The following is a 27,064-nucleotide window of genomic DNA, read 5'->3' as shown; positions in this document are numbered from 1 at the left end:
GGTTTCTGGAGGGAAGAGAACACATTAGTTGAGATGGGCTGAAGCTGTTGTTAAAAGTCTGATTTTGTTTTAGGTGGTGTTTGGGTAAAGATGGCAAAAACTTCCCCCTCCTTTTCTGCTTGTACAGTTAAAGTTGTATATTTACACAAACCATAAAAATATTATGCAGTAGTGGTTATGCTTGCTCACTTGGAGGAAAAAACAAAGAAATTAATGGAGATATCCTATCTCCTAGAACTGGAAGGGACCTTGAAAAGTCATCGAGTCCAGCCCCCTGCCTTCACTAGCAGGACCAAGTACTGATTTTGCTCCAGATCCCTAAGTAGCCCCCTCAAGGATTGAACTCACAACCTTGGGTTTAGGAGGCCAATCCTCAAATCACTGAGCTATCCTCTTCCCTCATAAACACAAACACTTCAGCCCTGATGGCATTTTTACCAAAGCCAACAAAAAGTTCTTTTGCAACCACTTTTGCATTCGGGAGCCATTTGCAACACCCAGAGGTGGTAAAAACGACAAGGGAGGGGAAAAAAAGATTGCAAAAATAAAACAATTAGAAAAATTACCAAAAAGTTTCGTATTGCAAAAGCCCTTGGTTTTAGTGGTTTGAGATTTAATTTACAGTTATTGCAGTAGCATCCCCGAATTAAAATGGCATTTGGTTAATAAGAGGGTTAAGATGTCATTTTAGTAAAAAATTGTTTAGCAACTTAACCTTTCATAATTTAACACTTCTTTTATTATTATTTTTTGCTTTTAAAAAAATATTTGTATTGAACTTAAAATTAATAATTACAGAAAGTACAAACTTTAAAATAAAAAAAATGAAAAAGCATTTGCTAAGAAAATTAATAACTTTATAACAAAATTGTAAACCCCTCTTTTTAAATAAAAAATATTAACTTTTTTGCATGCTCATTTTAAACAAGCTTAACACATTTAAGAATTTTAAAAACAAACTTTTGTTTTAAACCAGCTTTGAAAACAATTTCTTGTTTGCCAGTGCGCTAGCTTCTGAATATGTATTAACCCTTTAGGCCCCACACTGGGTGCCTATTAATTTACATGGAATATATGGCCAAAGGTGTTAACATTACTCAGTCACTGTCCAACATTAAACAGTGTTAAACAAGGCCCAGGGTTTAGTATACAGAGATCTTAGCCTGCTTAGTACCATGGCGCAAACATTAAACATCCTTTTAACTTTTTATTAAAGATAAAGAAAAGAAGGAAAAACGGTTAAAAGATTTCAAATATAAAATATTAAATAGGCTTTTATTTAAAAAAAAAAAAACCAAGAATGTTCTTTGTTCCCTTTCCCGTTAGCTGGAAAGAGTCTTTAGAAGGAAAATCCCCTTCTCTGACAGTCTGTTAGACGATATTAAAGATGTTAATAAGTGTCCTTTCGGGAAAGAGAGAAGAAGTTAGTTGAGTTGGGCTGGAGCTGTTGTTGTTGAAGTACAATCCCATTTTATTTCAGGTAGGGTTTGGGATTTAGCCAGTGCCACTAGAAGTGGCAATGTCATCTGGCCTGATATAGTCAGGATCTCTCTCAGGATCAGGATGACAAAGTGCAGGGTCCAGGAAGATGGTGGGGGTGGCAGCTATGATGATCAAGTTTGCTCCAGTAGTCCCCATCTGTTCTTCTTATTTCCCACCTCCCTCACCAAATAATCTTTCTGTGAGGACCCAAAAAGGGAGTGCAGTGGGTTGAATGGCCCATTCCCTCACTATTCAGTCCACCGATTAAGCCTAGTATTTGACACACTAATTTTGGTTCATTAATTTTTGGACTCACATTTTCTTATTTACCAAGCATAATCTCAACACCGTCCAGGAGTTATATCAATAGGCTTTTTTGTTTAGACTAATTTAAGTTTTCTGTCTGGTTTTCTTGCACCTGTTCCTATTTACATTTGTTATTATAGGTTATTATGACATCTTATGAACTTAGACTCACTTTTTATAGTTCAACTCACAATCAGGGTAAATCTGTAGGTACAACAGTACTCCATCGGTATATCCAAAGATAACTTTGGTAACCCAAACACTTATCAGATAAGATGATTTGCACGTAATGTGATAATTTACCAGATCGCTTTGACAGAATAGCACTTGATTTAAAGTTGCAACTTCTGTAGACTTTAAAATATTCTGATTAATTTGGACTATAAGTCCCTCAGGACAGGGACGTGTCTTTTTATTTGTCTGGAAAGGTCAATGCTCACCTCTAGTGCCTGTATACATAGTTAAGAGATGGGCACTGCCTAATCTCAGAATGTTCCAAGATATTTACTCATTCAGCTCTTGTTCTATTGGTAAGGGTTTAATTTATTATGTCCTTTATAATAGTTGAGGAACATTTCAGTGTAACTGTAACTTTGTCTGAACAGACTATATATGTCCATACATACACAATGTGTTACTGTCTTTAGGATGCAATGATATAGCTATCTGAGGCCAGATCCTTAGGTGGTATAAATTGATGTATATGCTGATTTATATGAGGATATGGCCCAAAGTCTCTATCTAAATGGAGTCTCATTACCATAGGAACACTGTAGTCTTAACACCAGATTACTTTGCAAATGAACACAGACCAAGCTGTGTTTTATCACCAACCTTATAAATGAGTTAAGAAGGAGATCTGGTATATTTCAAGTTGGAATAAAATCAAAAGGCAACCAACTGTGGCCAGCATCCCAGAGGGTTACTTTGTAAAACCCCAGGCTCTGAACCACTGACATTCTTTCCATTACTGCGCAGATTAGATATAATTAACAGGACAAAAATGTTCTTGGGTTTTGACTTGCCAATCAAACGGGGTGTTGTTCTAAGTAACTGTCCTCCAAAAAAAGGGGAAAAGGGGAATAAAAAGAACTCTAAGTATGTGAAGTACCTTAAAGGTGAACAAGTAGTTATCCAATAGAAATTATTATTGCAGGATTCCACTATAAGAAAAACTAAATCTAGTGACAACACCAACAGATGAAAATCAATTAAATTCCTTATGTGTTACAGCCCATAAGGGGCTGAGTTAAAGCATTATGATGAAGATCTGTTGAGTGCATGGTGACAAAACTAAAGGGGGGCGAAGAATGAAAGGAAGAAAGGCCTTGTTTGTGCTATAAAATGTGCATCATGTGACTTGATGCTGACCATGGCTTAGTGATCAGTGTAGAGCTGGACAAATCATGTTTAGCAGCACGTCAGTAACTGATTACACATCGATGTGAGGCTGAACGCTATTTTTGCTGGTCTATGCTGACCATAAAGCCATGTCTCCTAGCTCTGTTGTTCACAACCACCTCAAGTAAAGTTTTGCTGGATAGATAAAAAAGTCTACGATGAAAAAGAAAGGGAAACAGGAGGCCAATAGGACAGAGTGGAGGAGGGGAAATGAAGAGAAAGAACAATATATGTTAGAGTTGGGGTAGGAGGAAAAAGGGGCAAGGAAGGATGGGTAAGGGGCTAAAGAGAAGGTCAATGGTTAAAACATGCAGGGATTTGCCAGGGTACAGCTGTTTCCTACCAAAACAGCAGAGGTAGAGCTCCAGTTCCTTAAGCTTCAGGAAGTGTAGTGTTTGCACTGTGTCGTGATGCAGCGTCACAAAGTGACATAACAGTGCAACGTCAAAGACATGAAATTCAAAATTTGTGTGCTCTACAGCCTTTTGAGGAGATTTTCTCACATCTTTCTCCCGGAGTAAGAGTGACAAGGAGATTTGTTATACAACAGTTTCAATATGAAATATGGTCACAAATATTCCCCAGTTCCATAGTTGTCAAAGAGCAGTTACCATATCAACATTATTGTCAAAAAGGGAGTATAATACAGAATACAAACCAGCAGAGATATCTAGGATTACTGTAGATAAAACACTAACTAAAGCTATCAGTACATTGTGGGAAAACAGAAAAATTTCCACTCTCTCTCTCTCTCTCTCTCGTGAGTACGTGTATAAAATATATGGTGTGTTGTGGTGTATAAAGACTATCAGGGCAAGTGGATTATGTATATCATCCCACCTGAATGCTGAAAAAAATCATTATCCCTCACCATCATATATTTTGCATATGCTGTATATATTATAATAATACAATTTTCAGTCTGTTTGAGAGTTTTTAATATATGTGTATTAGTTTCACTTATATTACATACAGGGGGAAAAAAACTACCTTATGGATTAGTTCCCACAAAAAATAACTACTATTCAGATTCCCAGTTTATCATTTCTTCTCTGATAAGGTCAATGCACAGCCCTGTGGGTATAGTACTTAGCTGCTAAATAATTTTTGGACCCTAATAAACCTCATGAAGTTGAAGGCATGAGTAGTTCTATGACTGAATGCACCATTACTTCCAATAATCTTTCATCCTCCTCAGCTCACTTCATCTACAATGTGACATATTTAGGGGTCTAATGATCCAAATGTGCCTCTATAGCTGCTCATCTGCAGGGGATGCCTGCTTCCTGTTCTGAAGGGGTACTGACCACTGCCCCAACCTCCCCACCCAGGAGCAGCCTTAACAACACCAGTTCCAAAAGAACATGGCTGCACAAACTAATTCTGCTTCTCAGGGGCATAGTCTCGGACTCTACCCAGCCCAACAAGGATGGCAATCTGATTTATGGAAGTGATATTGGGGGACACAACATCTCTGAAGTCCCAGTACCACAGGACGTATATTCTCAGCAAGGAAAGAAATACTGACAGGACATCATGATCCAAGTTGACATTTAGTTGATGCTGACCTAAACTCAGCCAGGGAGAAGAGATAGAGCCCAGTAATCTGAAGACTCCCTCTCTGTCCCCAACAGCACTTTGATCTATGGAGCCCCAGCAGAAAGAATGGAGAGAGAAGCACTCCCATTTCTTCAGTGACTAGAGAGGGGGGGGTATGAGCAAAGATGTACCCTTTGCACAAGCATTTTTGTTTTAAGGTCCTCAACAGCCTCCAGAACACAGGCTTAACTCCATTTTAGTTCCACTTATGGGTTTACTACAGCCCCCATTGCCTGGATAACTCCAGTGAGGAGTGGGGAAGGGAAAGTAGAAGAGACACCAATAGAAAGAGTTGCATAGCAGATGAGAGCTCATTTCTATAATTCTGCGCCTCTTGAAAAAATGTTGGTGTGTAAAAATGACAGGCTGAGTAGTATCCTGAATACATCATCTTAATGTGCAGCCAAGGTGGGTAACCTGCGAGGTTGTGCACTTCAGGTGGTCACAGATATAGGGCCAGATCCTCAGCTGATGTGCATCAACATAGCGCCACTGAAGTCAATAGAGCTCAACTTACTGACACAGTCTGTTTGGATTGAGCCTTTAGTGATTACTCATTTTTAAGTCTATAGATTCATTGCTAAGTGCCAGATTTCAATAAAACTATGCGTCAAATTCAGGTTTGTTTTTTCTGGTCTTAACAGTCAGAATTGTTCCATTCTTTGCACATTTGTCAGCATGAAAGAGTAAGCAATATTTCACAGCTTTATTCCATTAGAAAGCACTTTTGAAAAAAAGTCAGGACTGCAAAAAGCCCATCTCATTAGTATTGTAAAATGTTAATGCAATATCTTTTTCTGTTCTGATGAATATGCTGGCAACTGGCTTTGAAGCCTGCACTTTAATGTCAATTGGCATGAAAAAATCATACTAGGATATAGAGGGTCTGATTTAAAAAAAAAAAATATTCATAATAACCATTTTAGAATTCACTTATTTAGAAGTTTCTGAATGACCACAATTACTTATCCTGACATCACAATGTAACTTAATTCTGAGAAATTCTATGTAAGAAACAGATATAAACAATTCAGGAATTTCATTTCTACTTCCACACCCTGACATTAACACTGTACTATAAAATTCTAGAAGAGTTTATATCTCTACTGTTTATCATTTACATAAAATGAAATAGGTAGGCAGCACTATTTACATTCTCTCTCTAAAATGGTTTGACGGATCAGTCCAAGAAAACTAATAGGTCTAGTTAAACTGGATTTACAATTGACAAGGCATTTCAGCTCTTACCTCCATTGTGGGTGGATCCTTTCTTCTTTTTCTAATCCAAGCTGCAAAACATATTAAAATATTTCAAAGAAGGGAAATATTTCTTATACCTCAGAGATATTATGAATTCACAAAAGGCACAGCCGCATACAGCAACAATTTGCAGGAAACCATAATACCAAATTCCCCCAATTTAATTTTTAAGCAGTTATTTGCCCTTGCCCAAAACCCCAGTCGGTAAAATTCACACTTTCAGTTTAGAGAGCATGAACAAGGCCTGTGCACTACTTAAATCTTCAAAGAAGGGCTCAAACCTTTTGTGAAGCTCTCTGCACAACGGTGAATTTCACCCAGAGAAAACAACAAAACGACTCTCCTGCAATGGGCATGATCAATAGCTTTACACCACTTCGGAGAGAGGATTCCTGGATATGACTAAAGTGTTAAAGTCCAAAAATTTATAAATTACTCATGAAAATGTAACAAATAGGATGTATGGTGGGATTCTGAAACCCTTATCATGCTGAGGTAGTACCCTTGCTCTACAAATAGTCCCACTGGTGAGTACAAGTAGCAGAATCTGGCCCATTCTATGGCAGATGTCACGATTACAGGGCTAGCTGCACTTCCAACCCCCCTCTGGTCTCTCTGAGCACATCCCTCGAGGTATCAGGCTTTGTGCCTTCAACTCTCCTGGGGTGAAATCACATGATTCTCCCTGGGGTGCAGTACCCTGCACATCAACCATGCTTATCCAAACAGGTATGCCTGGGTTCAGTACCTACAGTTCTTCCCTGAAGGAACTTGTGACCAGTGGATTACTGTGACTCAAAATAGCCTTCTTAAAACAAAATATTGTTTATTTTTAAGCATTGGAACAAAGCATAACATAAGATGAAAAGTTTTTTTTAAAAACAACACAAGGACTACGTGCAAGCCTATCTTACCTGAAGTCCTACCATCCTTAACATGAAGACCTAGTATGTCTAACTTCACAGACACCCCAACCTCTGGAATCTTAGGGTATGTCTACACTACAATTAAACACCCATGGCTGGCCTGGGTCAGCTGACTCGGGCTCGTGGGGCTCAGGCTTCGGGGCTGTTTAATTGCAGTGTAGACGTTCAGGCTCAGGCTGGAGCCCAGGCCTCTCTCATGTGGGAGAGGGTCCCCAAACGGCTACACTGCAATTAAACCACCCTGTAGTGACTCAGCTGACATGGTCTGCAGATGTTTCATTGCAGTGTAGACATACAACATCCTTGAGAGACTTGTCTTTAAAGGTAGGCAAAGCTCTTTGTTCTCTCAGCTCACATGCTTGGACCTGATGCCCAAAACCTGTTTGTTGTGCTCTAGAGGGGCCAAACTAGAAGATTAAAGCAAAAGGCCCGTGCATTATCTCAGGTGTTTTGTAACAATTCCCAAGAGTTTGTTGAGGGATGTCTTATCTCGAGTCATGTTTGTTTCCCAATAGTCCTGTTGATTTAATCCAATGTAGTCATTCAGTAAATATTCCAATAACCAGGTCAAAATACAGTATTCAGTATGGGGTTGCACAATTCATAGCTTCTGTAGGCCAAGTGCATTGCACCCAACAGGAGCTCCTTGCATCAATCCAGTCCCTTCCACAAACTCCCTGTATGCCACGCTCCCATCCCTCTCTGTTTCACAGACTCCCTGCAACTCCTCCCATCCATCCCATGCCTAGAGCTCTGTGTGTCCCCCTCATTCCCCCCTCTGCCACATGCCAGTGGTTTTGTGTTTCCTTCTCCCCATACCATTGTGCCCCATTCCCTTCCATGGCAGGGGCTGTGAGGCAACCCTATTCCTCTCTTCCACCCCTGGCAGGGACCCTGTATGTGCCCCATTCTCCCCTCTACCAATGCTGAAGTTTCTGTGTGGCCCCCTCTTACCAGGCTCCTGCATAGTCTCCCCCTTGCAAAGGTTGCTGTGTGCCCCCCATGCCATGGCAGGGTCTGGGTTCCCTCCATTCCCATTCCTCCTCACCAGGTCCCTGCCACCCCAAAGTCCCTGCTTTCCACTCCCTAGCGCCATTCCACCAACCTAGGTCCCTCTTACCCCAACCACCCAGTTCCTCCCTGAGTAAGTCCCCTAGAAAGCATATAGATGTAATGCTTCCTCTACATGCTAAATGTAGTCTCTGGTTTCCCCAATGACACACTTCCTGCTGGGGCAAAACAAAAGAAGCCCAGGGCAAGGCAGCCACAGGCTGCAGCTACACAGAGCAGTAGGAAGTTTTGTTACCTCTTTTCTGTGCATAGCAAAGGGTCGATCTCGACACCGCTCTGCTCGTCAGGCAGATACTACATGGTACCAGGTGTGGAAGGCACACGATGCTGGAAGACCCAATGAGAGTTCACATTGCAAAGGCTACTCCAGAGCCCAAGGAACTGCAAGTAATTTCCCACCAGCCCTAAGAATCAGGGAAAGTTCTGCTTATGCTTGGAAAAGGTTCAGACAGCAATTTGAACGGTATATGAAAGCTACAGGGGCAAATAAGCCAGAGAATAAGCAAAAGATTGTACGGTAGCAGGTTCAGAAGCCCTAAATGTACACAATGCATTCTATACAGATGGCGGTGGTGGAAAAGAAGGTTTGAAGAAATAATGAAAGTGTTTGAGGATCATTGTGTCCCTAGGGGAAAAAAACATTACTTTTGAGAGATATATGTTCAGGATGAGAACACAGAATGAAGGGGAAACAATAGAGAAGTCTGTCAGGCTTAGAACTAAAAAGTCAGTGTTGTAATATTAAAAAGCTCTCATTAAAGATCAGATTGTCCTGTGATGTAACAGTTACTAGGCAATGGATCTGATGCTAGAAAGGGCACTATGTACATACCAAGCAGCAGAACAAACAGAAACACAAATAAAAAGCTTACAGATAGGCACAGAGCTCATGAGAAATTACTATAGCTAAACCAACAAGGGAAAAGCTCACAGAAATTGGCCAAAGACAGAAACATGGAAAGCAGAAAACAAATCCAGTGATGTAATATTCTATGATTTTATGTAGCAACGAAATGCCCAGCATTCAGACAAGTATGTAGAAACTACAGTGAACCCAGCCATTATGCTAAAATGTGCAGAGAAAGCAGTAAAGTGCACGGGATTCCTCAAGTGAAGAGGAAGAGCTGCTCTTAAGACAATAATAGAGAAGTCAGAAAACTCAAAAGACTGGGTAATTAAAAAGTGCACAAATGGCTGGCACATATGTGACGTCCAAGACAGACATTGGGGCACATGTAAATGGAATAACAGGAAGTGAAAGAGAGAAATGTAAGGAGCACATGGAAGTGGAAAAGTCAAAAGTGTCTGAAAGACTATTCTGAAGGAACAATTCCAGTGGTGGGTGAGTGCACACTGACACTTAAATATAATGGGAAAATGATAAAACAAGAATTTGTGGTCGTACACAGAGGAAAACAAACAAAGTGTCTTGGGCCTTCCCACATGTAAGGTGCTTGATCTTAAGAGGATGTATGCCAGAAAGACAACATAGAAACAGCTATGAACATTTTAATCATTTCATATGACGATTTATTCACAGGAGATGAGTGCTTTCCAGTAATATATAAGATATAGTAAAGAGAAGTTGCAGAACCTGTGGTACACACTACACAACATGTTCCTCAAGCCTTAAGAAAGAGGCTAGACGAAGAGCCGCAAACCAAATGGTATCATCTGGAGAATAGAAGAACGTACAACCCGAGTTCACACTTTAGTAACTGTAATGAAAAAAGGAAGGGGACTACGAATGTTTATGGACTGACCCTCAGGCATTGAACTAAAATCTATGGGGACACTTCCACTTACCCACAAGAAATGAACTGTTGTCCCAGATGGCAGGAGCCAAATTCTTCAGCAAATTAGATGCATCACCTGGATTTTGGCAGATCTCTTGGACACTGAGAGCTCGAAGATCTGCACTTTCAACACACCATTTGGCAGATACTGCTTCCTAAGACTGCTTTTCAGAATATATTCAGCTCCAAAAGTATTTCGCCATGCAACAAGCCTGATGCTAGAGGACATAGCAGGCATGAAAGGCTACATCAATGACATAATTTGGAGCAGCACTGCCACTGAACATCAGGAAATACCAAACAGTTCTGGAAATTGCGAGTGCTAATAGCCTTAATGTGACCAAATGTCAATTTCAAACAATGGGAATAATATACTTGGGAGAGAGACGCACCTCAAAAAGAATTTTGCCTGATGAATCAAAGATTAAGGCAGTACTGAACATGTTGAGATCTGAAGATAAAAAGGGGATTCAAATGTTGCTAGGCATGTTGAATTATATCATACTTAACTATACAGCTTGCACAACTTATCTAAGATATCTCCCTCACAAGATCATTGTGACGGGGCGCACTCGCCTCTCATGAGCACTTCCTGTCGGCTAGGCATGAACCCGCATTATCTCTCTGCTCGCGGTGCCCCCGTCGGCCGTCCGAATCAGATGCGTCTTCAATGGCTCAGCCCTCCAGCTAAGTCACACAATGTCTAAAGTGGATGAATCCCTTCCGGGAAAACAAAGGTCCAAAACGGACTATCACTGTGTCCTTGTTGGTATCTGTGGCCTCCCTCTGGGCTAGCTAGTAAGTCTGGCCTGCTCTGGTATGGAGCAGTGCCCCCAGGGCTTTCTCCCAGGAGACTCTTTGCCTTTGCTCTCCAGCCAGGTCACTCCTTCAAGTTCAGTCCCATTCTGGAGTAACAAAGTCCAACAAATGATTGGCTCTCTGCAGGGTCTTCATCCCCATCCCTGAGCCCTTTAAATACCAGCGCTGTGCTTGGGCTTCTAAATGAAACTTGTCCCCTTCTTGGGGCTTTGGCCAATATGCTAGTGGTTGGCGGAGGGGTACCCAGGCCCACCCACTATTCCAGGTCCGAACCCAGGGACCTTATAAACAGCAGCTATGTACTGATTCCATTAAAAGTTGCTCCTGCTGCATTCCCTGGGCTGCTTCCTACACAGCCCCTTCCTCTTCACCCTTACTTCAGGGCTATTCCCTGGGTCACTTCCCACGTAACCACTTTCTCTTCACCCTTACCTCAGGGCTGACGTTCTCCACTCCTCTTCTTCCTCCCCGAATGCCAATGCCATCAGAACCCATCTTCTGGTTCTCCCTTGAGCTCCAGCAAGGAGGACGCTTTCTTACTCCTCTGGTCCGAGACAGGAATTAACCTGCTTAGGCCCTGCACCTCCTTTTATCTTATCCTGCTGTGCTCTGATTGGGTGCTTCCCTGCAATCTCTGTAGGCAAGCCTGGAGGACCCACCTTCATTGGGGTGAGTTGTGGTAGGATCACAAAGCCTCCAGCAGGGGGCCTCAACGGGTCTGGTACACCCTGTCTCGGTCATCAAATGGGTATGGATGCCAGAGCATAAAAGAGAGTTCAATGATTTAAAGCACATTCTGACATCAGCTCCAGTGCTGCAATTTTTTGACCCACTGTAGGACATCAAATTCTCTACAGATGCATTGAAAGAAGGGCTTGAAGCTGTACTATTACCATGTCATCAAACTGATTGGTTGCCAGTCTCATATGCAATTAGGACTATGACAGCAACAGAGATGTATGCACAAATTACCCAATCTGGAATTTAGCCAGGACTCCAAAGTTAATAGCCTTAACTCAAGGCTACTACTAAGGTATCTTTAATGTAGAGTGGCCAGGTGCCTGGTTTTCAGCTGGAAAGTCTGGTCGAAAAGGGGACCTGACAGTGTCCAGTCACTGCGAGCAGGGGAGATGGGGAGGCACTGGGTCATCACCTGCTCCAGCCCCTTCTCAGCTGGGGCTGCCTCCTACCTTTGTCGGGCAGCTGCAGCTCCCAGTCCCAGCTCCAAAGGAAAGTCCCTCCTGATCCAGGTGGGGGGTTGGGGTTGGGAGGGAAAAAGCAGCGAGCAATGGGGGGAGGGGGAATAAGTGGGAGGCTCCACACGCTGCCCCCGAATGCCAGGTCTGGGAACGCGGTCAATGGGAGCTGTGGGGGCGGTGCCTGCGGACGGGGCGGTGCGTGGAGCCACCTGGCTGCCCCTGCGCCTAGGACCCAGAGGAACATGCCAGCCACTTCCCCCTGAGGTCAGCACTGCCCGGAGTCCCCACCCCCAGCCCCACTCCAGAGCCCGCATCCCCAGCCCAGAGCCTGTACCCCCTCCCACACCCCAACCCCCTGCACCAGCCCAGTGAAAATGAGCAAGGGTGGGGAAAAGTGAGCTAGAGGGAGGGGGGATGGAGTGAGCAGGGGCAGAGCCTTGGAGAAGAGACAGTGTTCGGTTTTCTACAAATAGAAAGTTGGCAACCCTAGGAAAGAGGCAAAGCAGCAGACATGTTAGAAGCACAATAAAAGGTGTGCAATGAACACAAAACAGGCAGGCAGGCAGCAGGAAAGCATGAAAAGAGAAGGCAGTTTTAATGTTTAATAAAGGGAGCAGTTTTTAAACTCACATCATATAGGTGATTATTTTCTACAGTCTCTCTCTCTCTCTCTCTCTATGAATGGTTTTATTACAGCACAGTCAGTTTGATTCCTCAATCCTCAACATCTATAACTTGCTTTCCATTTTGGGAAAATTGCTATTATTTTCTTAAAATGCTAGTATCTTCACAACTGTATTTCAGCTTCAGCTTACCACCAATTCATGGTTCTGTACAAAATGATCTTTGAAATCATACCAAGTGTAAGCTGCAGCTGCAAGTGATTGCAGGAATACAAGCATTTCAATGGTTGCCTTTCCCCTTCTGCCACCCTCCATTGCCAGCTTGGATTTTTAACCAATTATTTGATTAGAGATTTGCAGTTGAATGGAGTATTTTTATGAAGTGATATTTATTTGATTAATTGCCTCAGCTCAACACTCCACACACAGGCCATTGAAAGTATTTTAACTTTATCTTTAAAAGTTAAATAAATTTTATGAGCAAAATATATGAAGTGAGGAATATGTTATTCAAAATATTTTTACTCGTTAGAGATGATCCTCAGTTTGCTGCACCCATGGAGTGACAAAATGTTATAGCTCATTTATGAAGTTATTTCTCATATCAAACCTTCCATCATATTACTCCCATTTACACACATAGATAACATATTTATGATGGTATGTATTTTTTCGCTCTCCACCTACAAATACAAAAAACAAAAAACCCCAAACCTTTGAATTTATAGTTTTATAGGTGGTTCCACCCTTCTTTCCTTGGACTAAATGCCAGAACCACAAAATCTCACAGCTGAACCTTAAAAATAACTTGTTGATCCAAACACAACACTAGATACTACTTTTCCAAACAGTTACAGCTGAATTCAGTTCAGTATCTGTAATAAGCTACAGTAGAAAATCATAAATTTGTGACACAAGTGTTCCTTTACTGCCTGATACAAGTGACTCCTGTGCAGCAGAGCACACCTCAAATGTTTTACAAGATGAACATTCCCCTCCCCCCCCCCCAAACAAAGCCATCCTCTGAACTGACAGCCTTTAATATAGCTTTATCAGTCTTTCAAAAACAACTCCCAGATTTTCTAAAACCCAGATCATTCTATCTTTGGGAAGAAGGATTAGGAGATATTCACGTATTTTCCCCATTAGGCTCCAGGATATTTTATTTCATATGCAAAATTATGAAGTCTTCATGAGTTCAGGCAGTACAAGCAGTATTTTCTGCATCTGAAATGACACTGCCTGTGAACAAATGCTTATGCATGCATGAAACTTTACTCACATGAGTACAATTAGGCATGTACTTAAGTGTTTGCAAGATCAGAGCCATAATCATGGACTATGATGAGAAAAAACCAGTAGCAGTTAAAGTAAAGTCTATATAAATAAATGATTAGCAATTATCTAATTTAACAAAAACCAACTGACTAAATCATGTAACTGAGATAGAAGTGATGTAGTATTTTATATTCTCTATCTGAACACACTCACACACCAAAATTGAGAGATGGAAAAGATCATTGAGTCCAGTAGTTTTCAATTTTTTTTTTTCATTTGTGGACCACTAAAAAATTTCAAATGCAGGTGTGGACCTTTATGGAAATCTTATAAATAGTCTATGGACCCCAGGGGTTTGCGGACCCCACGTTGAAAACCACTGATCTAGTCCAGTGGTTTTCAAACTTTTTTTCTGGCGACCCAGTTGAAGAAAATTGTTTATGCCCACGACCCAACAGAGTTGGGGATGAGGAGTTTTGGGTGTGTGAGGGACTCAGGGCTGGGGAAGAGAGTTGGGGTGCAGGGGTAAGGGCTGTGGGGTGCAGCCAGGAATGAGGGGTTCAGGGTGTGGAAGGAGGCTCTGGGCTGGGGCTGGGGGTTGGGGTGCAAGAGGGGGTCAGGACTCTGGGCTGGGGGTGCAGGCTTTGGGGTGGGGCCAAGGATGAGAGGTTTGGGGTGCAGGAAGGGGCTCCAGGTTTGGGGGGGCTCAGGGCTGGGGCAGGGGATTGGGGCACAGGGTTACCTTGGGCACCTCCCAGTTAGCAAGGCAGCAGGGGTGCTAAAGCAGGCTTCCTGCCTGTCCTGGCACTGCAAACCGCACTGCACCCTGGAAGTGGCCAGCAGCAAGTCTGGCTCTAGGCAGAGGCACGCAAGCGCCTCCACGTGGCTCTCACCCACAGGCACCGCCACCGGCCAATGGGAGTGCAGAGCCGGTGCTCAGTGCCCTGTGGCCCCCCGCCTAGGAGCCGGACCTGCTGGCTGTTTCTGGGGTGCAGCGCGATGTCAGAACAGGTAGGGACTAGCCTGCCTTAGCCAGGCAGCACCACTGACGGGACTTTTAACGGCCTAGTTGGCAGTGCTGACCAGAGCCGCTGTGACCCAGTGCCTTACATTCCGTGACCCAGTACTGGGTCGCGACCTGCAGTTTGAAAACCACTGATCTAGTCCATCCCCTTTGTGCCTGCAATATACTCCTCTAGTGTTTTGTCCAATCCAGTTTTAAATGACTGAAGCAATGATATTTCTAGCACAGTTAAACATTATTGTTGAAGGGAATAAGTAAGGTAGATGCTTTAATGTGTGTTATTGGAATGGTGCTCCTTTACTTTTTTAATTAAAAAAAAATGTATCCAGTGAAGGCTACGTCCGGAAATATTTCCACACGAACACTCCCCTTTCTCTATCCCAACAAAGCAAAATACCTTCACACAGTCAAGACACGTTAGGTCTAGCAAAGTGAAGGAGATGGTGATACAGGTCTGTGACCAAAACAGGAGGGTTTTTCTGAAAAGCTTTTGAAAATGAATAGATTGCCTGCATTTCAAATTGTCTAATTATGTTGCTGTTGCTAATTAGATCTATATGGTACTTTCTGCATTCTGTGCTCATTATTCTGCTATCTTTGTCCGTGTGCAAATTTGCAAGGTAACTGGACATTTCATACCTTGAGACCCTGGCATTCTTTATCAGCGCTCATTTGCATTCTCATTAGTATGCATGAGATTTTCATTGAACTTTAGTAACTCCTACTGGCACATAATGCACTGTAACAAGCGTAAAAGTGAGCATGCAAATTAAGACTCCCATTAATCACTAAATGTTACCAGTCCAAAAAAAAAAAAAAAACCCCAAGAACTGGCAGGCAGTAAAATGCTGCATGAAGCATGCAATTCCTTGAATCTCCACAGGCATTGAAAATGACTGATATCTTTTCAGGAGCACTGTTGACATGTGCTGAGGAGGTAACTGAGATTCTATCACTAGATCGTTAGGTAACCATTCAAAATTACAATTACAGAAAGGTTATCAGTTATCTGCATCCATGAGATACTGCCATAGAAAAAAAACTATCATTTATTTTCTTTTCTTATATAAAGGGGAAAGTGTACTATAACAGGAGGGCTTTATCTAATCACAAAGTTATCTATGTTTATATTGTCAACATGGATTCTTTTAATACCAACATTAAATGAATTCAAAACAATAATACAAGGGAAAATATACAATAAAAGCTTCATTTTGTAACAAAACTTGGCTCTAATTTGTGTGTATAGATAATTAATACTGAACTAAGGGGAATGGAGGGATTATGATTTTACTTTTGTAATATCAAGCAAGTCTCAGTTTTACATAGGGCTCGAAGGACATTCAAAACCTTTGTAAAAATCATAGCTTTGAGCAGCTGGGAGATTTAGTCCTGGGGAGCTTTTAAACTAAACTAAGAACTGCAGGAAAAGAAAATTGCAGAGGAACTCAGCAGGAGCAAAGCTTCAACCTTGCAAAGTTATGTAACCCCTCAGGACTGAAACAAAGCCCCACTCCAGAATGTGGAAAAGTGATTTGCACTGTACATTTAGAAATATATTGATAACTGTGGAGAATATGGGAAATTTTAATGAAAATTATGTGACTCAGTTTACCCACTCACTGTTGTACTGCTACCCACTTGGTCTTAAAGAGGTAACTTTTTTCCAGAAACCTTCCTTGTGCTAAGCAGAGAGAGAGAGAGAGAGAGAGAGAGATGGATGCTTGAATGTGTGTCTTTAAAGGAGACCATCCTTAAGGATTATTAACAAGTGGTCCTGGCAGAACAAAGGGAGACCTGCAGTCTAGACGAAGCCAGCTCTCTCCAGATTTCTAGAGAAGAAAAAGTAGAAAATCCCCAAAAGAGGATAAGAGCGACTGAGGTGTTGGTACAGCCCTTTAAAACCACAGAGGTGAGAAGTTGGGAAATTGGAACAAAGGGGCAGGCTTTTTTAGTGAGAAGAAAACCAAAGATGAAGGAAATGAGCAGAAAGAACACTCCATGATATGGAGGAGAAGTCATAAGCTGGAGGCGTGAGGTTCAGCAGAGGGGACCTGGAACCATGAAAGGACAACCCAGTTCCCAAAGACCACTCATGAGGAAACTGAGGCAGGGAATTGTGTTAGGTGTTTATTTTTTGGCTAAATCTGTATGTCTCTAATAACATCTAAGTAAAGAGCAATTGTTTTTAGAAATCCTTCCACAGTATCAGTGTTTATTTGCTTCAACTATCACAGAGTCCTGAAAGGGTAAAGTATAAACCAGAGTGACCACAAGGGAGAGAGCGTGTTCTTAAGCTACTACTGGAAAGTCTTTGGGGGAGGGTGGGGGGAGGGACAGGTTTCAGCACTGGTCTTGTGGCCTGTGGGATCCCACTTTCAGAAAGGGAACCAGACAGAGAGTCAGTGCCCAGTAGGGTGACCAGATAGCAAGTGTGAAAAATCGGGATGGTGGTGGGGGGTAATTGGCACCTATATAAGAAAAAGCCCGAAATATCAGGACTGTCCCTATAAAATCGGGACATCTGGTCACCCTAGTGCCCAGGAAGTGTGCCAGAAAGGCCAGAACCAGAGACAGTGGCTGGAGCCTGCCCAGTGACAAAGGAGAGCTAACAAGCACAAGTGCCAAGTATGCAGGGCCCAAACATACCAGCCTGGAGAGTGTCCAGCAAGGGGAGTTTGACTAGAACTGAGATAATAACTGTACCTAAAAATATTCAACATTTTATCCTCATTTCTATATTTGCATCCTCAAATATTTCAAGCATGTTTTCAGACATTGTTAACCATTAAATTACTAAAATATTTCCTAAACAAGAATGTAATCAAACTGAAAGAACGTTACCAAATTCTCCCCCTTAAAACTGTACAGGAGTTCAAATCACTTAAGTCAACTAGGTTCCCAAATAGAGCTGGTCAGAAAAATGCTAATGTAACATTTCCCCCCCCCCCCCCAAACTGTGATGATTTGTGTAAAGCAAAATGTTTCATGGAGACTGCTCGATTTCAACAAAGATCTGACAGAACCCACGCAAGGGTCTAACAAACCCTGCTTTCAGGCAGATTTTGATACACCAACTCATCCACCTGGCTTATTGTCAGCCCGCCTGTTGGACTGTCTTGGAGACAGGGACCTCAAAGCTTCCAGGGTCTGCCGACTGCCTCAGAGCCAGGGCTCCACTACCTTTTGCAGAAGACTGACATTTTGGGGGTTTGTTCCAAATTGGAATTAAACCAATTTTAAAAATAGCAAAATCCTCCACGAAACAAAATTATCTTCCTTCACACAGCTCTGTGCCCAAACTTTGCTTAACTGACGGCTATATTGGCTGCTTACCAGAAGACTGCGACTTGCACCTGGTTCATAAATGGAATACATTGCAGTGCCCTCATCTTTAACACAGAGATGCAATTCATGGAGATTACAGGTCCCAGCATGGAATACAGCTTGGTTGCTCAGATAAAGATAGAGCATTTCATGCTGGCACCAACAGCCTCTGTGGGTCACATGTTCACATAAAAGATGGCAATGGCCGCAGGCTACACTGTAAAACGCTGTTGGCTGCATTTGACCTACAGGTCACACTTTGGCCAAAGGGAACACTGGTTGTGCGCTGCATGGTTCAGAGGTGAGCACAGTAATAGCAGACTGAATCCTTTAAACTGTTTACACATCATTCTAAGCATAACATTTTTCATCATATGCCCTGTTCTTTTAGATCTTCTCCAATACACAGCCCAAGCCAACAGGCTCTGCAGTGGGGAAAAACCCCTGGGACAAGGTGAGGGGACAGAAATCTTCCAGCTTGGGACCAAATTAAGGTTTAGTCACCACAGGGCTGTGCTTAAGGCCCCAGCTCCGTAAGTCACATAATTGCATCAGCATCTCAGTTTTTATTTTAAAAGCTCTCTGGGGCGGGGACTGTTTTTGTTCTGTTTGTGTACAGGACTTACGTAACAAGGTGGCTTGCTCTGTCAGGGTTGGGGCCTACCCAGCCCTGGTTACAGAATGAGGCACATCTGGGTTGAATCAGGTATTTCCCGATAAAGTTCAGCAGCTGGCTGCAGTGAAGGGGGAAGCTGTGGCAAGTCTGCAGTAAGTGAGGAAAGGCTCCTGCAGGGAATATCCTGAGACCAGGGGATTTGCCCCAGCAAGGGAGAGCTGGGAAAGACCCAGACATAACAGGGGAGAGACTGCAAAGGCTCCAGGCAGGAAGGCCTGGGAGGAGGAAGAGAAACCTTGTGTTGTGTGGACTTCGGAATGGACTTGGTTTATTGATATAAAATAAACTGCAAATAAAACAAAGTCCCTAGGGATGGGTTGGTTTTGATCAAGAAAAAACCTGAAGGGATGATTTCTTTGAACAGTCCAAGGAGGAGAAAGTGAGGCAGGCTGCCAGTAGCGTGACCTTAAGCCAAGGAGGGGAAGGGGGTGAATGGGAGACAGCTGGCCCAGTTACAATTTAGCATAATGGGGTCCTGGTCCATGACAAATAAATACAATATTGTTAGTTCTCAGGGTAGTGAAGAAAATCTTGATAAGATGAACGGAGTGTAACAAATGCCTGCCTGAGCATTGTAACCCAGGAATCTCTTGGTGCCAACTGGCAGAAGGCACAGGGGATACACAGGGTTTTATAGGGACCCCCTGAGTCAGATATGTGCATAATAATTCACTAAAGGGTGGCATGTGAGGTCTCCACCAAGAGTCAGTAGCCCACAGGTCATTACACTCACTGCAAAATGCATGTATGGTTTATGTTTAAGGAGTTGCGTCTATACTAAAAAGTACGTGACAAGTCTCAGACAGGTTCCTTTCAAGCAGGAAGAAACAGACACTTATCCCTCTGTCTGGTCATGTGTGTATCGGGCACTGTATGTCTCACAATAGATACCTGTTGCATACTGAACCAAATGATAGCAAGATGATTGTGGAATCTTCAAGAGATGAAGTTTACAGGAAGAAATAAACAGTAGGAGAGTATCCAGTTTATGAGTAAAGGCAAAGGATTGTTGGGGTAGAACTGGAGGTTACGGGGTACTGCATGTATGTTTAACCGAGAAAGCAAACTGACAGAATGACCATCTCATGAATGGACGATCACAACCAAGCCTGGTTATAAAAATCCTGGAAGGACTTTGGGTCAGCATTGCTCTCTACAGGTATGTCTACACTATGAAATTAGGTCGATTTTATACAGTCGATTGTGTGTGTCCCCACTAAGCGCATTAAGTCGGCAGAGTATGTCCACAGTACTGAGGCTAGCATCGACTTTCAGAGCGTTGCACTGTGGGTAGCTATCCCACAGTTCCCGCCACCCATTGGAATTCTGGGTTGAGCTCCCAATGCCTGATGGGGCAAAAACACTGTCGCGGTGGTTTTGGGTACATGTCGTCAGGCCCCCCTCCTTCCCTCCCTCCATGAAAACCGCAGCAAACAATCGTTTCTCGCCTTTTTTCCTGGGTTACCTGCACAGACGACATACCACGGCAAGCATGGAGCCCGCTCAGCTCACTGTCAGTCTCCTGGCTGCTCCTGGCAGACGCGGTACTGCATTGCTACACAGCAGCAGCTCCTTGCCTTCGCGGCAGCAGATGGTGCAGTACGACTGCTAGCCGTCGTCGTCTCCTTGGTGCTCCTGGCCGACCTCGGTGAGATTGGTCAGGGGCTCTTGGGCAGACATGGGAGTGACTCCAGGTTATTCTCTTCTTTAAGTTTCGTCTCATGGAGATTCAGTCCCGCCTGGAATATCATGTGAGCTGGAGGCTTCTGCCTCAGGCTGCTCTCCCAGCCGGCAGCACTGCATGGTCGCACCTACCCCAGCCTATCCCATGAAGCCTGGACAGTAGTAAGGAGCAGTTCCACTATAGGCTGAGCAAGTGCAGAATGGTGGTAGAATGTGCATTTGGACGTTTAAAAGCGCGCTGGCGCAGTTTACTGATTCAGTTAGACCTCAGCGAAACCAATATTCCCATCGTTATTACTGCTTGCTGTGTGCTCCACTATATCTGTGAGAGTAAGGGGGAGACGTTTATGGCTGGGTGGGAGGTTGAGACAAATCCCCTGGCCGCTGATTACGTGCAGCCAGACACCAGGGTGGTTAGAAGAGCACAGCAGGGCGCGCTGCACATCAGAGAAGCTTTGAAAACCAGTTTCAGGACTGGCCAGGCTATGGTGTGAAAATTCTGTTTGTTTCTCCTTGATGAAAACCCGCCCCCTTGGTTCACTCTACTTCCCTGTAAGCCAACCGCCCTCCCCTCCCCTCTTTGATCACCACTTGCAGAGGCAATAAAGTCATTGTTGTTTCAAATTCATGCATTCTTTATTAATTCATCACACAAATGGGGAGATAACTGCCAAGGTAGCCCGGGAGGGGTGGGGGAGGAGGGAAGCACCGGGTGAGGTGGTGGTGGAGGGAAGGACAAGGCCACACTGCACTTCAACACTTCTGTTGCTTGGGCAGTCTTCTGGGGTGGAGTGGAGTTCTGATAGCACGGATTCCTCTCCCCATACAGCGATCAGATCCAGTACCTCCCGTTCGGTCCATGCTGGAGCTCTTTTGCAATTCTGGGATTCCATGGTCACCTCTGCTGATGAGATCTGCATGGTCACCTCTGAGCTCGCCATGCTGGCCAAACAGGAAATGAAATTCAAAAGTTCGTGGGACTTTTCCTGTCTACCTGGCCAGTGCATCTGAAATGAGAGTGCTGTCCAAAGCGGTCACAATGGAGCACTCTGGGATAGCTCCCGGAAGCCAATACCATGGAATTGCGTCCACACTACCCCAAATTTGACCCAGCAAGGTCAATTTCAGTGCTAATCCTCTAGTCAGGGAGGAGTACAGAAATCAATTTTAAGAGCCCTTTAAGTTGACAAAAATGGCTTCGTCGTGTGGATGGATGCAGGGTTAAATCGATCTAACGCTGCTAAATTCGACCTAAACTCGTAGTGTAGACCAGGGCTAAGACATGAAAGTATCTACAGTAGAACCTCAGAGTTACAAACAGCAGAGTTACGAACTGACCAGTCAATCACACACCTAATTTGTAATGGGAAGTACGCAATCAGGTAGCAGCAGAGACAAAAACAAACAAAAAAATACAGTACTGTGTTAAACGTAAACTACTAAAAAAATTAAGGGAAAGCAACATTTTTTTTTCTGCACAGTAAAGTTTCAAAGCTGTATTAAGTCAATATTCAGTTGTAAACTTTTGAAAGAACCACCATAACATTTTGTTCAGTTACAAACATTTCAGAGTTACGAACAACCTCCATTTCCAAGGTGTTCAGAACTCTGAGGTTCTACTATAGTTACGTAAGTCTAGGCTCTACAATGCATATTATGATTTTGTTTTATACGTAATCATTTGTTTCCAATACTTCTACTTGTTATCACTTGAATCTATAGACTTCATTAAATAAACTTTTTCACTAAAAGTGAATAAATGTGTTTTCACTATAAACACATCTGAATGCTCTGTGTGAAGAGGAGTGGTGATCGGAGGTGAAAAGGGTAAGCTGCAGTGTTCTGCTTCTTTGGAAGCAGTGAATCTGAAATCTGCAAAATGTCCAGCAGAACAGAGGCTGGACACTCCAGGGAGATGCTCGGAAACTTGAATGTGCCTATAGCTCAACTGTAGATAGATAGCGGGGCCGTGTGGGCCCAGAGGGGAGTGCTAATGCTGCGTGTGGCAGGTGGAATTGGAAGCTGACCACAGCAGGCACAAATGAGGCTTCCTCATGCCAAAGGCAGGTGGTAGTGAGGTGCCTCACAGCCCTGGGTACCAAGCATGCAGATGGCTTGAAATGACAGTTCAAACCATGTGACATGCCCCTTCATTTTAACTCTTAAGCTTGCTGCTCCGGGGATCCCTTACAAAAATCAGCTCAGCACAGGACTCTGATGTGGCCCTTACTGTCTCCCTTCATCTTGGCTCTGATGGAATGGTGTCAACTGGGGCCCTCTGCTTGGATGGGTAGGGACTGAGATCTCCCTTCTCTGAAATAGACCCCCACCCTCCTGAAGACAGGGAGCAGTGGGCCACAGAACTGAGGGGAGAGCCCAGACTACAAAAAGGAGTGACAGGTCACCCACTAACTCAGCAAACAGCTGCTGCGTGGTGTCCCCTGCTACTATCACCCCAAGGAGGAACAACACATTTAAATGGGGTAATAGGATTTAGGACGCCACCACAATCAAGCTCTGCTTCACTTCAGAAATTCACTAGCTTCCATGAGGCCACTTAATGTAGAAAGACTAACCAGAATCCGTGTAGGGCTGATTCACCAGCCCTTTCCATACCCCTGTTCGCCCTACACCCAATCGTTGCTATGCATAGATACACATGAAGTCACTGAGGAACTGAACTCCATGGCTTCCTGAGGGGGCTTCCCAAATCTGGCCCCTCCGACGCAGCAAAACCACACTGATCCTGCTGTGGTACAGGGACCTCTAAACCTATACTAGAGGAGCCAGGATTTGGCCCTTTCCATTTATTTCAGTAATCTATAGTTCCACAACACAACATTTCAGCTGCTAACATTTCAACTGACACAGAACTGAAAAATCCACTTAGCACCATTGTTCATATTTTGGGCTCTTTGAAATTTTTTTGCACTTTATCTGTCATAAACAAGATGCACAGCACACCTCTTCTGTTCAAATAACGGATGGGAAACAGAGCGGTTTGAATCTGTTCTTCCTATTCCCTGAAAGGCTCTGTATTTAAAAAGAAAATGACAATTACCTATTTATTTTTCCCATTTTCCCTTACCTTCATGCATCCTTCCAATTCAATGCTGCCAGTCACAAAGAATTTTTTATGGCAATTACAAGGATGAGCAAGTGTGGTGTTAAAAGTGCAAATGCAGGTAATAAAAATGTGGTTGTTCATATATGGTTTTTTTCTTCAAGGTAGAAAGCTAAACAAACACCCTTGGTTTGAGAATGTTGGAAGTCATCTCTAATTATATATCTTCACTGAAGAGTTAACTCAGGCTCCTACTCAAGTGTTGTCCCTAACCTGGCTTCTGCCCACACAAAAAACTCTGACCTCAGTTTAGATGGTGCTTTCAATGCAAACTAACAGGTCAATCTTGGGTGTAGGCAAAAGCCCAAGTGCTGCTTTCACTCCATCTGGTAACCTGCCTCCTTTGGTGTGAGGTGCAGGCTAAGCAACTCAAAAGCTGGTAGTCCTCTAATGCCTTCCCACAATTCTTGCTGTGTGCACAGAAGGACAGACAAGTTGTCCCACAATTAACTGGGAAAGAATCATAGAGCATCAACTCACTGCAGCGCTAAGCACTAGGGATGTGTCCCCGGAAGTCCTAGCCAGATACCTGAGCGAGTGCAGACCCAGGAATTTGAGTGTGGCCACTCAGACATGGGCACCAATCACCTGCAGTGAGGACATGCCCTGAAAAGGTTTTAGCCCAGATACATTCTTTTCAGGGTCATTCTGTCAGATTGCTCCCTCACTCTCAAACATTTTCACAACTGGTTGGAGGAAATCAAAATCATGGTCATGCAAACTATACATATATTTTCATGTACTGACCCATTTCTTAAAGGCAAACACATCATTTTACTCGTGCTTAAAAGTGGATACTTTCAGAATTCACAATAGCTGGATATGATTACTTTAGTCTTCATGCCTCAAAATGAAAAGATCTCAGCAAAGAGCAAATAGGTGTGTAGAGTCAGGTATTCCACTGAATTTAATTTTCAGCATTTTGTACTTTCAAGGTTACATGAAAATAAAAACAAAATCCCAAACATTTACCTTCCCATTCTGTTGGCAGGTCGCCCACTTCATACTTATACTCCTCTTGATTTACAGCTTCTACTAGTCTTTTCTCTGGAATGGTCTGTCCTATTAACATAAATAAAGATTACATTTAAAAGTATACACCTATGTAACATTAACAGCCAAGCAGATTATGCTATGACAAAGTTGCTGCCCCAACACATCCCCTTCTTGACTAGCTGTGGCATTTCAGAGCCCTTGGTTCAGTTTCCCTCTATTATTCTTTTGCCTTCTCTGTCCAGACCACATTAGAGTCCTGTGCCCTTTCTGGGGCCACACTTCAGGACTGCAATGTATACAAAAAACAAACCTTCAGCCCACCTGGGCTCAACTGGCAGCCACCTCATCAGAGGTGTGCCCCTGCTGTTTTACACTGTCCTTCTGTACCTCAATCAACGCCATGATCCAGGGCCTGGCACCCTCCTCCCCTTATCCAGGACATTAGACAGGCTCCAGTTAGGTCTCTAGCTCTATCCTGGAAAAGCATGTCTGGTTTTCTCCCCTTTTTCTTTCATGGCCTTCCATCAGGCTGCTTCTCAGACAAAGGGAAGTTCCCTAACTCCTCTTCTCTGGAATTTCCTCTCCCTAAGTGGGCTCACCCAGCTTTTTATGGAAACAAGCCCTGTTCTCCCTGGACCTTCTTTCTAATCAGGCTTGGCCCACCCTCCAGGTGCAAGCAGGCAGGTTAATTGGCTTCTCAGGCCAATATTAACCCTTTCACAGCATATGTGGGGTAATCACCCTATTACATATGCTTTCATTTGAACAAATGTTACTTTTTATGTTCACAAATATAAATCAGCCCCACAGACTAAAATGAAGGATCATCATGCAGAGGGGAAAGATGGCCATTTAGACATTACCATTCAAACTGCTAAACTTTTAATACATATTTTTAAAAGTTTAAGATCCCAAGTCATTCATAGATTACGCAACAACAAATCTGAAAACACAGTATTTCACTATCAGTTCATTGTGCAGAGTTTCTTGCATTAAGAATGTCACACTGAGGACTGTCTGCTGAAGCTTTCCCATAAACTGTATCTGCCACACTCAAATATCATTAAGGCCATTAATGGCCAAGGACCAGAATCTTTAAATGGTTCCATAATCAGACGGGAAGCCAGCGTAGAGTGCGGGGGTGATGTGCTCTGATTTGTCAAGTTTGCCTAGAAGGCAGGCCATAGCATGTTGTACAAGAGGTAACTTCCATGTTCCTTTCATCAGCTGCAGAAAAGGCATTTTGCTAAGTATTTTTCCCCATATAAAATAAATGGAGCAGTAGCTCCAATGGTGGGGAAATGAGAGAGGAAGAAAGCCATCACGTACCTCTAAAGGTTGGGTATAAGCAGGAATTGTACATATAATGACAAATGCAATTAGTTTAACTAATATGGGATCTGTGGGAGGAAGCAAGTTTGTGAAAGGAGTCCTGAAAATACAGCATCTGCATGGGGAAAGAGCTAAGGTTTTAACATGTAGTCTGTAGTGTTTGGTGGTTGTTCTATGTAGTAATACATGTCATTGGGTGGAGGGGAGTATTAATTTCCTTGTTTTTGTGGTAGGTATGTTATGAGTAGAGCAACCTTCGCTGATATAAAGCGCAGGGTGTCTTTTTGTTTGTTTGATCTTGAAAAGATACTAGGCCTGAGCCAGTATATCTCTGAGGAGTGAAGATATTTTCTTCCACTTCCTTGAAGGTGGAGATGATTTGTTGTTGTAGTTAAAAGGACAGCTCTTTAAAAAAAGCTGCTCAGACATGTTGCAGTCTTGGCAGAGATGGAATAGTGGGCTGGGTGTAGAGGACATAGAAAGGTGCATACTGAACGTAATTCAGCACATGGATATCACCAGCCCATATGTGATCCATGTATTTTACACAGCTATATAAAGTTTACATACATGACAAATTATGCATTTTGAACTAAACATGTTTCTTCTATTGGATAATTCCGATGCATGCTTTCATAAAACAAATAAAAGTAGTGGCATACTGAGGCTCCTTCCCCCAGTATTCATCCTCTGTACAACACAGGCCAGTCTTGTAAGAATCAGAGCCTGGTGCCAAACTCTGAAAATTACTTCTCAAAGTCATGATTCTGAGGAATCATCATGCCATTGGGTTGGTGGCTTTTAACATCTTTTCTGCATCTGTGATGTGGATAGGATGCTAATTAACGACAACAACAGTCTGGTTTGCTTTGTCCCTTAGTTTTCCTTCAGCGGACTTTTGCTTACATAGGGTTACCATATTTAAAAAATAAAAAAAGAGGACACTCCACGGGGCCCTGGCCCCGCCCCTTTCCCAACCCCAGCCCTGCCCCAACTCCGCCCCTTCCCCAAAGTCCCCGCCCTAACTCCCCCTCCTCCCTCCCAGCCATGCGAAAAGGGCTGCCCAAGCGCTACCGGCTTCACGGTTTGCCGGGCAGCCCCCAGACCCTGCGCCCCCGGCCAGCGCTTCCCCAGCGCAGCTG

The 27,064-nt window shown here is 43.3% G+C and overlaps 1 protein-coding gene across 1 annotated transcript in view; it reads right to left on the bottom strand.

Annotated features, from left to right (window-relative positions):
* Positions 1-27,064, bottom strand: part of NDUFAF2 (NADH:ubiquinone oxidoreductase complex assembly factor 2) — a 129,859-nt gene that overhangs the window by 31,433 nt on the left and 71,362 nt on the right. The window contains exons 2-3 of the mRNA XM_024193180.1: positions 24,567-24,656; positions 6,037-6,077 (exon numbers count right to left, since the gene is read on the bottom strand). Coding sequence (XP_024048948.1) covers positions 6,037-6,077; positions 24,567-24,656 — 131 coding nt within the window. The remainder of the gene's footprint in view (positions 1-6,036; positions 6,078-24,566; positions 24,657-27,064) is intronic.

The sequence above is a fragment of the Terrapene carolina genome, unplaced genomic scaffold (assembly GCF_002925995.2).
Source record: "Terrapene carolina triunguis isolate 2854851 unplaced genomic scaffold, T_m_triunguis-2.0 Scaffold69, whole genome shotgun sequence".
Taxonomy (NCBI): Eukaryota; Metazoa; Chordata; order Testudines; family Emydidae; genus Terrapene; species Terrapene triunguis.
This window is presented reverse-complemented; position numbering and strand designations above follow the sequence as displayed.